This window comes from Ylistrum balloti, unplaced genomic scaffold (genome assembly GCF_031769215.1).
Source record: "Ylistrum balloti isolate Yb309-2 unplaced genomic scaffold, AGI_CSIRO_Ybal_v1 Utg369592, whole genome shotgun sequence".
NCBI classification, from domain to species: Eukaryota; Metazoa; Mollusca; class Bivalvia; order Pectinida; family Pectinidae; genus Ylistrum; species Ylistrum balloti.
The window spans coordinates 465,223-481,764 of record NW_026781877.1 but is presented as its reverse complement, the minus strand read 5'-3'; the positions used below and the strand labels follow the sequence as shown (position 1 = coordinate 481,764).

At 35.1% G+C, this 16,542-nt stretch overlaps 1 protein-coding gene across 1 annotated transcript in view; it reads right to left on the bottom strand.

Annotated features, from left to right (window-relative positions):
- Window positions 1-16,163, bottom strand: part of LOC132545016 (partitioning defective 3 homolog) — a 63,213-nt gene extending 47,050 nt beyond the window's left edge. Inside the window, exon 1 of the mRNA XM_060208684.1 lies at window positions 16,038-16,163. Coding sequence (XP_060064667.1) covers window positions 16,038-16,163 — 126 coding nt within the window. The remainder of the gene's footprint in view (window positions 1-16,037) is intronic.
- Between the last annotated feature and the right edge of the window lie 379 nt (window positions 16,164-16,542).

The following is a 16,542-nucleotide window of genomic DNA, read 5'->3' as shown; positions in this document are numbered from 1 at the left end:
TCTAAGTTAAAATACAAGAGGAGGCCTGTCAGCCATTTCATTTTTATAATTATGATCGAAGGACCAAGAGGAAGCTACATATGAAATTTGAGAATAATCCAAGAGTTCTACAGAAAGAACAATAACAATCTTACTTTGTCAAAATAAAAAAATAGTCACCTGTCAGCAATCTTGTTTTCTGATCAGCCCCAAAATCTAATATGCATATCTATCGAATGAAGCTAAACCTACCTGTGGAATTTGATAACAATCCTACACATACTTATTCTGATATAGGGATAACAAACTTTATATCTGTCAAAAACCAAGATGGCCATCTTGTTTTCTCAATCACTTCCAAATTTCAGCACAACTACAGACTAATTTAAGGTAAACCTACATATAAAATTTGAGAATGATTCAACCTGTGCTTCTCAAGAAAGATATTAAATATTGTTTATAAGACTGTTTAAGGATGGACAGACAATGGATAAAGGATGATTTGATAATTAAAATCATCTGATGATAGTTGGCTAAAAAAGTAAACTGAATGATGGGAAGACAGTACCATACCATAACAGGTCTAGTCAGAATTCTTGATGGGCATATAATAAGGTAAAATATTCAGATTACAAAAATAACAGGGATTTAAATACTGCAGGTGAATGACATTAAATGCCAAGAATTTCAATTAATATCAAGTTTAATCAAAATTCTTAGCACTATCATTGTCTCACATTAATATTGCATTATAGATGAAAACTATCATGCAGTATGCACACAATGATAATTACATTTACCAAACTAGAAAGTGTTTAAGAATGCCCCCAGCTTCCATGCTAAAATCATTTTTGATGACTTTGAAATTTTTGACAACTGTTTCTGCAGTGAATTCACCAGAACACTGATGTCTGGTAGTGTACACGAGACATATCATCTATAGGAAGAGTCAAGGAAATGTTAAAACTGATCACAAGAACAGAAGAATTGTCAAATGTAACTCTTTGATCCTGACCAATAATCACCATCGTGAAATTGTGAGGTGTAGAATAGAATGGGTAAATATCATCAAACCTGTTGACAGGTTTTCAAAATATAATATTGATTCCAAACAGGTCATAATAGGATGGATGGACAGGGGTATAGATATATATAATCATGTAAACATCCCCCCACCACACCCCACCACACCCCACACCCTGCAACTGATCCACCCCCTCTAAAATGACAAGAGCATGAACAGAAGAGAATAATCATTCAGGTTATTTTTAAATTTATCTAGATCAGGAAATTTAAATTCAGGAAAGGATTGTTAATACAAGCTTGGTTTCCCTTATCACAAATGTTTATGTATGTGTAATATTGCTTAATTATACAGAATAATATAATGTTAAACCAAAGTGGTTATGTATTTCAAAGATGACTTCTTTGCTTTAAAACACTTAAGGAGCTGCACATACCAGCTACTGAAGTCTCCATGCATTCTAATTATCACAAATAATCACTGAACTTTTGTAGGTTATCTTAATATCTATCTAGCATGATCCACGTCGGGTTATTATACACCCCACTATCCAACGGTGTTTAAACAATGCTACACAACCCCCGGACTAATTGGACATAATGTAGGCTGACCCCATGACTTACTTCTGGAGGAAAAACAACAAACATATCACATAAGGCTTCCTTAAGGCCATTCATAACATTGTTTTGTATCATGTGAAATTTTTTTTTATATGTTTAATGTACCTCTAAAAATATATCACTTTTGCAGATCTCATCATCTCACTACATGCTTTTAACTGTTTACAGATACCTGCAGACATGTGTCCTATTGCAGCTGTGTTTTGTTTTTATATTAAGTGCTGATTGGCGTATCATTAATAGATATATACATTAACAGAAGAGCCTATATCCAGGTAAATATCAGGTTCTCTGATTATAAGGGGTAAATCAATTCACAAGTGCACTTATCTCAAGTTAGTGTAATGAGGCCTACGTTTTCATGTTCACATATATAAAGACCATTGAAATGGAGAAAAAGAAAAATTCTTTGCTATTAAACTCATTATTAAGGTAGCTAGTATAACTTGGGTATATTTGTGACTAGGTCCCAGATTACTGCTAATTATATCTAATTATTTAACTAAATATAACATAGAGTGATCTACCTGTAATTAGGATCATAATTGAATATTCTTTTAGGAGAAAAATATCAACAGATCATAACCTGGTGTTTGAATTAACAAACTGTCAAACCAAATTCAAAAGTTTCAATTATAATATATAGTTGAATTAAGGAGGTCAGTAAAAAATCACTGTTTTCTGTACAATGACCTGAAATTTGTGTTTACAGATTATATCGTAGTTATAGAAGCTAAATTTCACAAACTGGCATACACAATGTAAAAAACAAGTTTAATACCAAGAAGTGAATGGAATTAAAATCCAAACTCCAATTCAGTAAAACTAGGGCAAAATATAAACAATAGAAAGATTACACTAAGTAGATTCTTGAAAAAGTACAATGAGAATAAGACCAAATGATCGAGAAGAGTTCTGGTACGTGTTGTCTACTTCATGTATCCCAATGTAAACCTTGGTCGAGCCAAGTAAGTAATGTCATCTTCTCACAGGAGGCTACACAACAAAGGAACCAGCAGACAAACTAAACAAGCATCAACCATGTCCAGCTTCACAAAAAGAAATCAAACATTTCTCATTGAGATCATCATGATGACCATAAAACCTTCCCTTAATCTTCCTAACCTGAATCTCTCACAGCCCTGTATAATGAGTTTGTCTGTCATTTGACTTCTTGCATGAAATTAGTGATATTGGGAACAAGTTCATGAACTGAATATCAAAATCAACTGTGAGATGTAAAAACTTTGTGCTGCGGATGCAGTTTTGTTGCTATACTGAAATGAAAAAATCCACATGAAGGAAATTGAAATCACCACATCTATCATTCAGGTTTGTTGAAAGCTGTCCATGTTGATTTCATTGTTGGAATAGAATGTGATAAGTAGTTGATATAGAAGAGTCTGTAAGTTTACATGGATATAAATTTAATCATTAACTCATTTTACAAAAAAAAATTCTATGTCATTGTTTCTAGTTTCAGGTCATTGATGGATTTTTTAAATTCACTGGAGTAAAAAGCCGAATGGGCGCCGATGATGTGCTAACATTGTTCAACTGCCACTTATAAGTTAACGGAATACAATACATGTATAGTAATTAATCCATTTATAATTAGTTAATGGAATACAATACATGTTTAGTAATTAATCCATTTATAATTAGTTAATGGAATACAATACATGTATAGTAATTAATCCATTTATAATTAGTTAATGAAATACAACACATGTATAGTAATTAATCCATTTATAATTAGTTAATGGAATACAATACATGTATAGTAATTGTTCTCAATGGAAAACTTGCGATTGATATTCACTATCCTACTGTTATATTTTCTTAAAAACAAATTCCTTTCACTATACAGCTATAAATTTTGCAGACTTGACAAAGGGCATCATCCTTTTTTTTGTTACTGACTGATAAAACTTGGACTTCAAATAGAGACACTCTACTGATATCCAAGTTTAGATCCAAATAAGAGACCATAAAAACAGATAAATTTACATAAGGGGATTCAATCTAGCATCAAAATTAGCTCTTGTCTATGTCATGTAGCTCAGAATGACATAATATGTATGGTTAAGTCCAGGGATGCAAACATTAATTGTCCTGTCTATGTTTAGACACGGTCTTCAGTGTACTATATAAACATGTCTGGTTTACAGCTGGAATGGGTAGACCATCAGATTGTCACATGTTGGTCACTGTGCAACAGGTGGCCATGGTCTCCTACAATATACACATCCTAGTATACATGTTTATTCAGTCATTAAATCAATATTTGTTATGATACCTGTCAGCTCTACATGTACTTGTATTAAAGTACAGAAGTTTTAAACCCAAGCAGGTGCTCTATTAACCATTAATAAGCCCATTCCAGTCTGGTACAAGTTCTTAGAAGTAGAGCCATTAATTTCCTCCATCACTACAAACCTACCCTGGTGCTACACCCTTGAAAATCTTCAATCTTTCATATAATACATCATCATAATTTATAATTAAGAAATCTTAATTTGACCGTACATTCTACTTCCTGTCTTCGTCACATAAATTTCACAGGTTAATGTATACATAGTTAGTGGCCATATACACCACTGAAATCCTGATCAAGAAAACAAACAAAAAATCCTAAGAAAAAAAGATTTGTGTATATGCAAAATTTTTTAAATAAAAAGCCTAAGTTTAAAAATTTTTTGAAAATATATCTAGTATTTACAATTACGTGATATTAAGTATAATTGAATGTTAAGAGATTTTACATAACAACTTCCTAATCTTCTACATAGTATTATATGTGCATTATATATCATTATTAGTAGTTTTCTACCCTGTTTCCACTTCTACATTTTAACTTATAGCTGGGAGTGTCCAGGTCTTATTTAACAAAGAATAATCAACACTAGACCAAATTCTTTAGACATATATGGATATCTGTATATTTAAGAATATCAATAAAATAATGTTCTATAATATGATACGTAAACATTTAAAATGAAATCATTCACTAGTGTGACCTGCTTTATAGTGTTCAGCATATTCCAAATGTTATTACAGTAAGTTGCCAAAGACAGGTGTGTGTGGGTTTATATACTACACTGCTACACCAAAACACTAGACGCCCCTGTCAGTATCATGTATCAGAATAGTCAACAACAAATTGTGTTTATATAAACCAATCCAGGGGTCTGTTTACACACTACAATCACAACCTCCAAATAAAACAGTGCTTTAACAACAGGAAACATTCCTGCCTCACATGTTTAAAGTTCCAATGTGCACATGCAATGTTAAATATTTTTCACATAATTAGTCCAGTATAAAATTCATGAACTCAGTTTAAGCACTGGTATCTCAGAAATTATTATCAGAAATATGACTGATGTAATATGTGATTAATGAAATAATTTATAGCCGGGACCCTTGGAACTTTTAAACCAAGGATTGAGAGTTTATGTCTTTAAATATACACCAGGTTAATTAAATTCAAGCTTGCTGGAAATGTATACCAAACAAACATAATCTTTTTTCACACTGCCTAATTACAATACTGTACAATATTAAGTCTCCCTCAACAATGTTTTGCTTTTAATTAGCACGAATGTTAATTTGTAAAATATAAGAATCTGAAAAGCTGATAAGTGTTTGATGGGTTCTAATCCATGACATCGGCATTAAATCAGTAATGGACAATTTTCTGACCCTTGACAAAATTTCAATGAGTCATGGGTTCTGTCAAATGACCATAGCAATGTCACAGAGTCTGTAATGGGTTCTATCCTATGACCATAGCAATGAGTCTATATGATAGGTTCTGTCCCATGACCATAGCAATGTCACAGAGTCTGTGATGGGTTCTGCTCCATGACCTTAGCAATGGGTCTATATGATAGGTTCTGTCCCATGACCATAGCAATGTCACAGAGTCTGTGATGGGTTCTGCTCCATGACCTTAGCAATGGGTCTATATGATGGGTTCTGCTCCATGACCATACATAGCAATAAGTATATATGTTGGTTTTTGTCCCATGACCATAGCAATGACAAATAGTCTGTGATGATTTCTATCCCATGACCATAGCAATGTCACAGAGACTGTGATGGGATCTGTCCCATGACCATAGCAATGTCACAGAGTCTGTGATGGGATCTGTCCCATGACCATAGCAATGTCACAGAGTCTGTGATGGGTTCTGCTCCATGACCATAGCAATGTCACAGAGTCTGTGATGGGTTCTGTCCCATGACCTAGCAATGAGTCTATATGATGGGTTCTGTCCCATGACCATAGCAATGTCACAGAGTCTGTGATGGGTTCTGCTCCATGACCATAGCAATGTCACAGAGTCTGTGATGGGTTCTGTCCCATGACCATAGCAATGTCACAGAGTCTGTGATGGGTTCTGCTCCATGACCATAGCAATGTCACAGAGTCTGTGATAGGTTCTGCTCCATGACCATAGCAATGTCACAGAGTCTGTGATGGGATCTGTCCCATGACCATAGCAATGTCACAGAGTCTGTGATGGGATCTGTCCCATGACCATAGCAATGTCACAGAGTCTGTGATGGGATCTGTCCCATGACCATAGCAATGTCACAGAGTCTGTGATGGGATCTGTCCCATGACCATAGCAATGTCACAGAGTCTGTGATGGGATCTGTCCCATGACCATAGCAATGTCACAGAGTCTGTGATGGGTTCTGTCCCATGACCATAGCAATGTCACAGAGTCTGTGATTGGTTCTGTCCCATGACCATAGCAATGTCACAGAGTCTGTGATGGGTTCTGTCCCATGACTATAGCAATGAGTCTATATGATGGGTTCTGTCCCATGACCATAGCAATGTCACAGAGTCTGTAATGGGTTCTGCTCCATGACCATAGCAATGTCACAGAGTCTGTGATAGGTTCTGCTCCATGACCATAGCAATGTCACAGAGTCTGTGATGGGATCTGTCCCATGACCATAGCAATGTCACAGAGTCTGTGATGGGATCTGTCCCATGACCATAGCAATGTCACAGAGTCTGTGATGGGTTCTGCTCCATGACCATAGCAATGTCACAGAGTCTGTGATAGGTTCTGTCCCATGACCATAGCAATGTCACAGAGTTTGTGATGGGATCTGCTCCATGACCATAGCAATGTCACAGAGTCTGTGATGGGATCTGTCCCATGACCTAGCAATGAGTCTATATGATGGGTTCTGTTCCATGACCATAGCAATGTCACAGAGTCTGTGATGGGATCTGTCCCATGACCATAGCAATGAGTCTATATGATGGGTTCTGCTCCATGACCATACATAGCAATAAGTATATATGTTGGTTTTTGTCCCATGACCATAGCAATGACAAATAGTCTGTGATGATTTCTATCCCATGACCATAGCAATGTCACAGAGACTGTGATGGGATCTGTCCCATGACCATAGCAATGTCACAGAGTCTGTGATGGGATCTGTCCCATGACCATAGCAATGTCACAGAGTCTGTGATGGGTTCTGCTCCATGACCATAGCAATGTCACAGAGTCTGTGATGGGTTCTGCTCCATGACCATAGCAATGTCACAGAGTCTGTGATGGGATCTGTCCCATGACCTAGCAATGAGTCTATATGATGGGTTCTGTTCCATGACCATAGCAATGTCACAGAGTCTGTGATGGGATCTGTCCCATGACCATAGCAATGAGTCTATATGATGGGTTCTGCTCCATGACCATACATAGCAATAAGTATATATGTTGGTTTTTGTCCCATGACCATAGCAATGACAAATAGTCTGTGATGATTTCTATCCCATGACCATAGCAATGTCACAGAGACTGTGATGGGATCTGTCCCATGACCATAGCAATGTCACAGAGTCTGTGATGGGTTCTGCTCCATGACCATAGCAATGTCACAGAGTCTGTGATGGGATCTGTCCCATGACCATAGCAATGAGTCTATATGATGGGTTCTGCTCCATGACCATACATAGCAATAAGTATATATGTTGGTTTTTGTCCCATGACCATAGCAATGACAAATAGTCTGTGATGATTTCTATCCCATGACCATAGCAATGTCACAGAGTCTGTGATGATTTCTATCCCATGACCATAGCAATGTCACAGAGTCTGTGATGGGATCTGTCCCATGACCATAGCAATGTCACAGAGTCTGTGATGGGTTCTTAATCTGTACTCTATACAATGTAAAACAAAACCTCTGCCCAACAACCAATTCCTAGCAATGCCTGCAAGTCTATGATGGGTTCTTTGCATGATGAAAAAACAAATTTTTGTCTTGAAAATGATTTATATATCAAAACACATTGTGGTTATTCTATTGAACAGCAATAGATATGACTGGGTTTATTACAGGACAGAAGTATGCCTTAAATTTTTTGTCCTAAAATATTTGAAAAGAAATAAACCATACACTTATCCTGAAATTTAAAATAAGAATGTTGTAAATTCTTTTTCTTAATCCAATATGAATACTGAACATAGAACTTGCCTCATCAGAGCTGCCCTCCTCCAGAATAACAGAAAGCATGGCCTTTGTATGATGCTCATATACATGTAACATAAACCTCAATCATGATTAACCTGCTTGAAAGTTTCAGTTCAAATTGTCCACCAAATCAATTGATCACATACAGAAATCCAGTTGTAGGCGGAATCACTGAAATAAATTTTTAACAAAAGCAATGCATGGCCACAAGACCATTGCCAGTCAAGAGATCTACAGCCAACATCACTCACTTTAATCCTCCTTGTCAAATAAATTGTCTAAAAAATTAAATTCAGTCCATGTTGTAATATACATTCATGATCTACATGTACTTTAAATTTTACTGTGAAAACTAAGGCTTCCTTAATTCTACAGCTTGCATCACGGTACCAGTATGATATCACCTGTTATCTATACATGTCTAGCATGAATAACACTGGTCCTGAGCATCAGATCTTTTATCATCCTGGAAAATCGGATCCATTTCCACAGCAATTAAGTCTTGAATGGCCTTACTAAGTACTTGTAGCACAAAGATGTTCAACATTTATTCACTTGCATTTCCACCAAACATTTTTGCCATCCAGCAGCTGGTTGACCATAACCTTAATAATTTTTAAACTAGATTTAATGTATCCCAATATACATATGGACGAAAGAAAAAAATGTTCATGATCAACAGTTTAGCATTAACATTTTTTCCATCAGAATTAATTAACTGACTCCAAATGCAAGACTTTCTCCTGTTAAATTTCAACTCAATTCTTTCTCTTTTGATGAAAAGTTCAGACAACTGCATGAGCTCAAGGTCAACTGCACATGATGAACCTGTCACAATCTATGTAGTTCTTTCAGAATTCTAAGCATCTCTGCCATTTTTCAAATCTTCGTACATCTAGTTACTTCAAGTGTGCTATAAAACTTGAACATGATTTGTCACATGCTGATACATCCTTCACATTCCCACAAAGTACAAATATACACCAGTATCAAATAGAAATCCCTTCCATAACACTCCAACAGCAATTACATGTGTAACTGGTTAATTATACATAAACACAGTCAGATGGCATGAAGCTATCTTAAAGATCCATGCAGATTATATATACTACACCTTTTTCTGGTTTAAACCGAGCTAGCGATATATGTATGTATGTATGTATGTATGTAAATTTGTCCTTCAAAAACTTCAATGTCATCCTGATTACTCTGTATCTTCTCCACACCTTTCCTCCTCAACAATAAAACAGTGGGGTGTCAGCTTTTCTCAGTAGCATTTTATATATATCTGGTCCTCCTCTGGTATACTCAGAAGTTTTGTAGGTTAAATATACTGAATATAACTCCAGATGTGTATCACATAATTCACCACCATGAATCCAAGGCCTATATTAACTATATATCATGTTGATGGCGACTAAAATTTTCACACAACACCACGAAATACACCTTTGGAGTTTTATCACTGAAATTGTAGTTACAGGATACAAAGATAGCAAAATTAATCACTTAATAAACATTGCAGCCTAGAGGTAGGACTGTTCAAAGTTTACATTATAGTGTGTAAACCTTAAAATAAAATACCCAATGATTTTCAGTATACATGCACATGGCTTATAATTATCCAAAGTTTAAGTTACCTCTATCCGAAATCTTCATATGCATGATTTACTGTGCTAAGAATAATTCAAAGCTTACCCAACAATATGTTGACAGCCTCAATCTTGACATGTACTAATAGTTTACCTCAAGGGACAGAACTATATTAACACCCTTAACATAAAATCTTAGTAGTCCATCATGTTCACTTTGGTGAACCCTCAACACTAGGTCAAAAGCATTTTTCAATGTGTACATGTTATCATAGGCAATTAAGGGTGATTTCTGATTTCCCTTTTATACAATTGCAATTTGTGCAGTTATCACGGCCAACTTTTTACTCCCTGCCCCAAAGAGGAGAATAATTTAAGTAGGTATAATGAAATAGTACTGTATATATGTGAGAAATGGACATATTCTCGTGTTGTTGACTTTGGATAAACAATAAGGTTAATAAAGTCTACCCCCCCCACCTCCCACACCCCCTTAATTTTAATTTGATCTCAATTCATAATTAAATACTGGTATTTGTAACAAAACAAAAAATCCATTTAAAATACTTTTTTGGTTGTTTGTGTTTATCAGTTAATATGAAACAGAAAATGCTAATTAAAATTAACTTTGAAAGGTAAATTATTATTATCTGCAAGCAACCTGTCGCTAAAAGGTGTCATCCAGCTCAATTGCAAGTGGCTTAAAAGAGATGCTACTTTCCTCATTTTAATTTTCTAGCTTTCATAGATAATTTGGAGTATTTTCTTACTTTGCAGGTTTACACAAATCCCATAACATGTAAGTTTATCAAGAACGGGGGAAAGAACTGGTTCAATATATAGGTATGGTCGTTAGGAAGTAAATCAATTGTCATTGGTGTAAAATGTGTAAACGGAGTTGCAGGAAAAAGGATGCCCACATAGACACATGAAAACTGATCACACATGTTATCATATGGAACCGAAAGTGTTCCCACAAGAACAATAAAAAACAAAGCCTCTAAGAAGACCAATAGAAGCACTTTCCCGTTCACTGTTGGAAAAGATTCTTTTTTAAACCTACACAGCCTACATCCATCACTGATTATTGTCATAGAACTAGACCAGTCTTGGACATCACAATGGAGATGCTCAAGAATGATCTTGAATTAAAGTGACAGTGATTCTGTTAACACAGCTTCAATGCTCAATTTTTACCGAATGTGAAGGAGAATGTATTGACTACAAAGAACTAGGATATCAAACTAAAGGTACTTATATTATTGAAAGGATGCAAGAAAATCAGACTTGTACAGATAATCTACAAAGCATTTGATCATAACTTATTTAAATGAACAAAAATATCTTTTTTGAACTGTTAACCTTTTAAGTGATATAATCTCCTCTCTTATAAAATCTATAATACTGGCTGTATATTAATAATTTAGAGGTAACCCCCCTATATTAATAAAACATCATATGATAAAGGTATCACATTTTGGGTATTTAAGGGCAGGGTTTTCCATAATTTTGTTAGTAGTAGGCTGTGTAGTGAAAGTAGGAGGCTGGCCTGCCATGTACGTGTAGTCGTGTACGGAACATTATTATGGAACTGGATTGGTGTAGGCGGCTAAATTGGCTGGCGACTGGCTCTTATGGAAAACCCTGAAGGGGCTGAAATATTGGTTTGAACTTTGCCCTGATGAACTGTAACTGGCGAAACTGGTCGACACGAAATAAAATATGCTATATGTACTTATGGTGTGAAATTGCTTAATGTTGAGAACACTCCAACCTAATGTCTTGTTTATTGTAACAATGTAAATTATATGTACACTTATCAAACAGATTCAATTTCAATATATATTCAGATAGTTGACCAGATAACTGCTAGCCAATGTGCTAACGATAAATTACAGGTTATTTATATTTTGATGAGTCAAAAAATATTTTATATAACACCTACCTGTAATTGATGCATCATTGATGAGTGACCTGTGACCATGAATCAGTAGCCACAATCCATGTATCACAAAAAAATCAATATAATCCAGTAAGAGATGAAATTATTCACTTGTGCAGGTCTAGTTACCATTTAATTATACACTGTACATGTGAGCAATAAACACAAATAAACAATGACTTCTGACCTGAAGACTCTCATTCATTGAATAACAGTCACTTCCAGCCTATAGCTATACATCAATAACAGCAGAATTACATTTGAAATATCAACTGTACATCTAGCCAAAAGTTCTCTCTTGAAGTATGTACATGATTACATCCAGAAAAGCGTCATTAAAATGTACTCTCACCTGATAAACACATACCAGTATGCATTCTGATATAGACAGTTAGTTTTAACAAAAACTACATATGGTCTGCTTCCAATCATACTGTTAAAATGTATGTCAGATATATATATAGATGTATACACAAAAAGTTTCCCAGGATCTGGATGCCAACACAAGTGTACCCATCCGGAATCACTGGTAGATCAAAGACTCCCCTACAGGAACACGGTGATGGCATGTTATTACAGTGTATATGTCGACTGCTGAGACAGAGGCCATGTTTGTTGTCCCATCGCCAAATTTCTAACATTCCTAATACATCATCAGTACACCACTCATAATTCACCATCACCAAAATATCATAAGACTGATGTGTTAATATTCTGTATCACATCTACAACTCCTACAATGATTTTAGAACTTAAAAAATATTTGTCTTGGACTCATTTTTTCCTTAAGGACGCCTCAAAATTTTGAGAATCCACTTCAAATATTGGGACTCAACAAAATTTTGAAAAAAAAGTGCTCTGGATTTGTCTAAATTACTATTCTACCAAAATGACTGGTAGACCTGTGTACATAAATATTCACATTATTTCAGCTAACAAGCTAAAATGGTAACAAGATCATATCACTTGAACATACATCTTAATTGGACATTGTATAATGATATCAGATGCACACATTCCAAATTCTTCAATACTTTATCATCAGTTTTACAGGCTAGCAAGCTACAGCTAGCTATAGCATTATAAGTGAGAGTATTGACAACTCTTCTTTACATGTTTTGAATCACATGCATTTATATAAATCTTTGTCAGTGTCTGGGTTTAAATTTCCTCATACCTGCATGTCCTGAATTGAAATCCAGATTCCTTGTACACTTAAAAAACTAAATGCCAATGTATATGTTTGTCCTAGATCCCAATCATGAGTTACATACATGTAAGATGTAACATGTAATATGCCAAATGTTTTGAGAAAACATCTGCAAATACTTATTTCAGTCACGCCGACATGCAGTATCTGAATACATATATAAATGTACATGTATATTACTAGGTGTTTGCGTGTACATGTATACAATATGTACCATAGACATATCAAATAGAGAGTAGTCTGTATCTAAACAAAACAGTACAAATACTTTAAAGAGTAATATGTAAAAAAAAAAACCTAAAAAACACCCTTGTGACTTGCCTTAGTAGCTTTAGCAATAATTTGGAAAAGAATGTTATATTGGCTATCAATTTCCAATTCCAGATCAATACATTTCTCCAAGAACTAAATATCAAATTACATTATTTCCATAATCTTTCCTTCCATTTATGATAATGTGATAAAAAAAGATCTAGACTTTACTGCTAGCTAGAATTGAGGAAAAGAATGTATATATATTTTTATAGAGTATGTACCAATTTGTATACCACAAGCCTTTATTTTCAAGACTTTTTCAATTTTTCACCTGTCATCACTTGACACATCTGTAGTACCAGAGAAATCAAAAGGTATTAAGCTAAATGTACCTTCCTTCTGCCTCTAATCCTAAATGTGACAAACAGTACTGTTTATGCCAAGAGTACACTGTTTCTGTGTTATGGATCAATTATATAAAGATTATCCTCATAATCTAATTGCAGGTTGCAATATATATATGTTTGACATATATCATACCCTTTTCATCATTGATCATTCCATTGTGGGAGTAAATTTGACTAATTTTCTCAAGCAAGGCTGAATTATTTACCCTCTTACATCCCCCCATCCCTCCAAAATTCAGTCTTTTGAAAACTGCTACTTAATTTGAAATTTACCCTTCCATCCAAGTATTCCCCTGTGCCATCCAAAATTCACCATTGGACCTTGAAAATTCACTCTTTCCATATAACTCCTGTTATTGCACTTACTTGTACTTTCTTGCACTGAAACATCTGCTAGTCAGACATCAAGAATTACAAAATGATATCAATTTCTTTATGTTATGAGGCACATATAATAGTAGTAAAATTTAAAGTAGGCTGATGAAATTGTTCCACATAGTGAGACATTTTCGCTATTTCTAGAAATCATGAGAAAAGTGACATCAATGCACATGTATCAAGGATATTTGGTTTGATTTGCTCTATATTATACTATATTTCCTTTTAATATTGTATGACACTTGTATTGCAACTATCAGAAATTATCGTAGAAATGACGATTCAGCAAATTATAGTCTCCCACATGAAATTCTATATTTATGCAACCTTTTCTTTAATACAGTATGTCAAAGGTCAAAAGTTACCTACTTTTGACGTATGACACACTACTTCAACAAGGTGAATCCATGCCACAAGCATGTAGTTCCAGTGACTAACAGTATAGGAGATATTTACAACCTGATCAATAACTTTTTTCTTCAATGTAGGTTTTGTAGGATTGAGGTCAAAATGTAGGATTGAGGTCAAAATGTAAGTCACAGTGACCTCCTTTTGATACACAACTCGCCACCTCACCGCGATGAAAAAAAAATGTATCCAAATTATGAAGTTCCAATGGCAAATAGTGTAAGAGATAGAGTCAACAGACAGTCACAACCTGAAAATACATGTATAGTGTAGGTACCATTCTCAACAAACTCCTCAACCCCCAACCAAGGTGGGGGCAAATTGCTTTCAATGCAGACTTCCTAGCAGGGAATTTGAATCGGAATCCAAGGTGACAAATAAGTTTTATTGATTTTGGTCACTGTTCCATGAGTGAGACTGTCCTTTGTTCTCTTAATTACAATTAAATTAATACTGGCGTCCATGGAAGAGCAGGTGTGCATGTATATAAAACACAAACTATTAAAGTACATGGACTACCCATGGCGTACGCAACTGAAATGGAGCAGTCAAATAATGATTTTTTTTAATCATGAATCCATCTATCCATTGATCAAATACTGAAATAGGAGTTACTGTGTTATTTATAACTAATATATGAATCAATCAAACAGATTAGAACAGGAAAGTAGCATGCATAAGTACTGTAGCATTAATATTTTTTGTTGTTGTGATTTATCAATGAAATTTGTTTTCTGGTTACTCTGTCTCTGTTAAATAAATGTTCACTGTGGCAATTGAGTAATTAACTATATAGATGTACCACACTATTATATCATGTGTATTCTATCAATATTTGCAATAGGATTGTGGCAGGTCATGCATGAAAGTCATTTTCCAACACATGCAGGAATGAATCCAACCAGGGCCCTGGTAGATTGTAAAAGGAACAAGTATATATGAATCAGATAGATATTCAGTTAGCCCAGAATTAAGTGAAAGTTGCATCCAGTTCCCGAAAATAACACTGTATACAAATGTACATATATACTGGCATGATTTTGACTTTTTGTTTTTTTGTTTTTTTTTTTGTTTTTGCAAAAACATGGAAATATTTTGGTGCTTGGTAAGCAATGAATCATCCTGAATGGATTATTAGAGCATTGTGTTGTTAGGGCCTGCCTGAAGACAACCATGTAGACTGCACTGAGCAGACAATCACCAGCTAATACTACCACACTAGTTCACAGCACAGCATTACAGAAATGGCACGTCAGTGTTTCTCTTGGTTAGAAATACTAAGTGGCACATATGTGATATTGACAGGAGCTTCATGTACATAGCATTTGAACTTTAGTGTAAACATGCAAGTAGTATACAGCGTGTGGGGTCAATCGCCTTTGACATTACTTGACCCCACCCCCTTTTTGGTCCCCTCAGGGTAGAAAGAATTCCGACACTGAAAGTATGAAGTGATAATAAGACTAACAATTTTCTAACATTCGTTCATTTTATAGGATGGTGAATCACTTTTGTTATCTGTTAATTCCATCACACCCATCACTGAACACACCTGAAATCCGACACCCCTTTCATTTCACACAAGCGTCTGTCAGCCATTTTGCTTGATACATTGATGCGTCACCTGTAAAGCTATGTAGAAAACTTTATAACTACATGCTGTATAATGAATATAATGGGATGCCATGTGTTAAGAAGTGTACTTTACTTACCTTTCCTATTGCCTTTTTGTACCGTAAAATAGCTTTTGAGATTAATTCCCCGACCAGGATGTGTCCATCACCACACGGAACGATGACTCGAACTCGATCAAAACAGACGGTCACTTTCATCGGCATCCTTTGATCTTTCTTTGGAGGAATTATTATCCATCAACAGCAACAAATTTTCGCCTCAACATCATTGTCTATCCATTTATTCACTCTTGATTATAGGTATAAACAGAATCAAAATAGACAAACTTTGGCAAGTGCCCAAATCAGGCCTCATAATCAAATTATCGAAATCTCTGTGAAAAAGGTTCGTTAATAAGAGTACGATAAGAGTTAAATGGTATTCCACACGTTACCTATAAGTAAATAATCGCTTTCCCACCCGTATCCTGTCAGAAAAAGTTATAGCCCAGCTGAACATAAAATAAACACAAACATTGTCTCCGTATCTAAACACGATACCGCACACCTGGTCAAAACTGACGTACAAATTCCCGCGTTATTT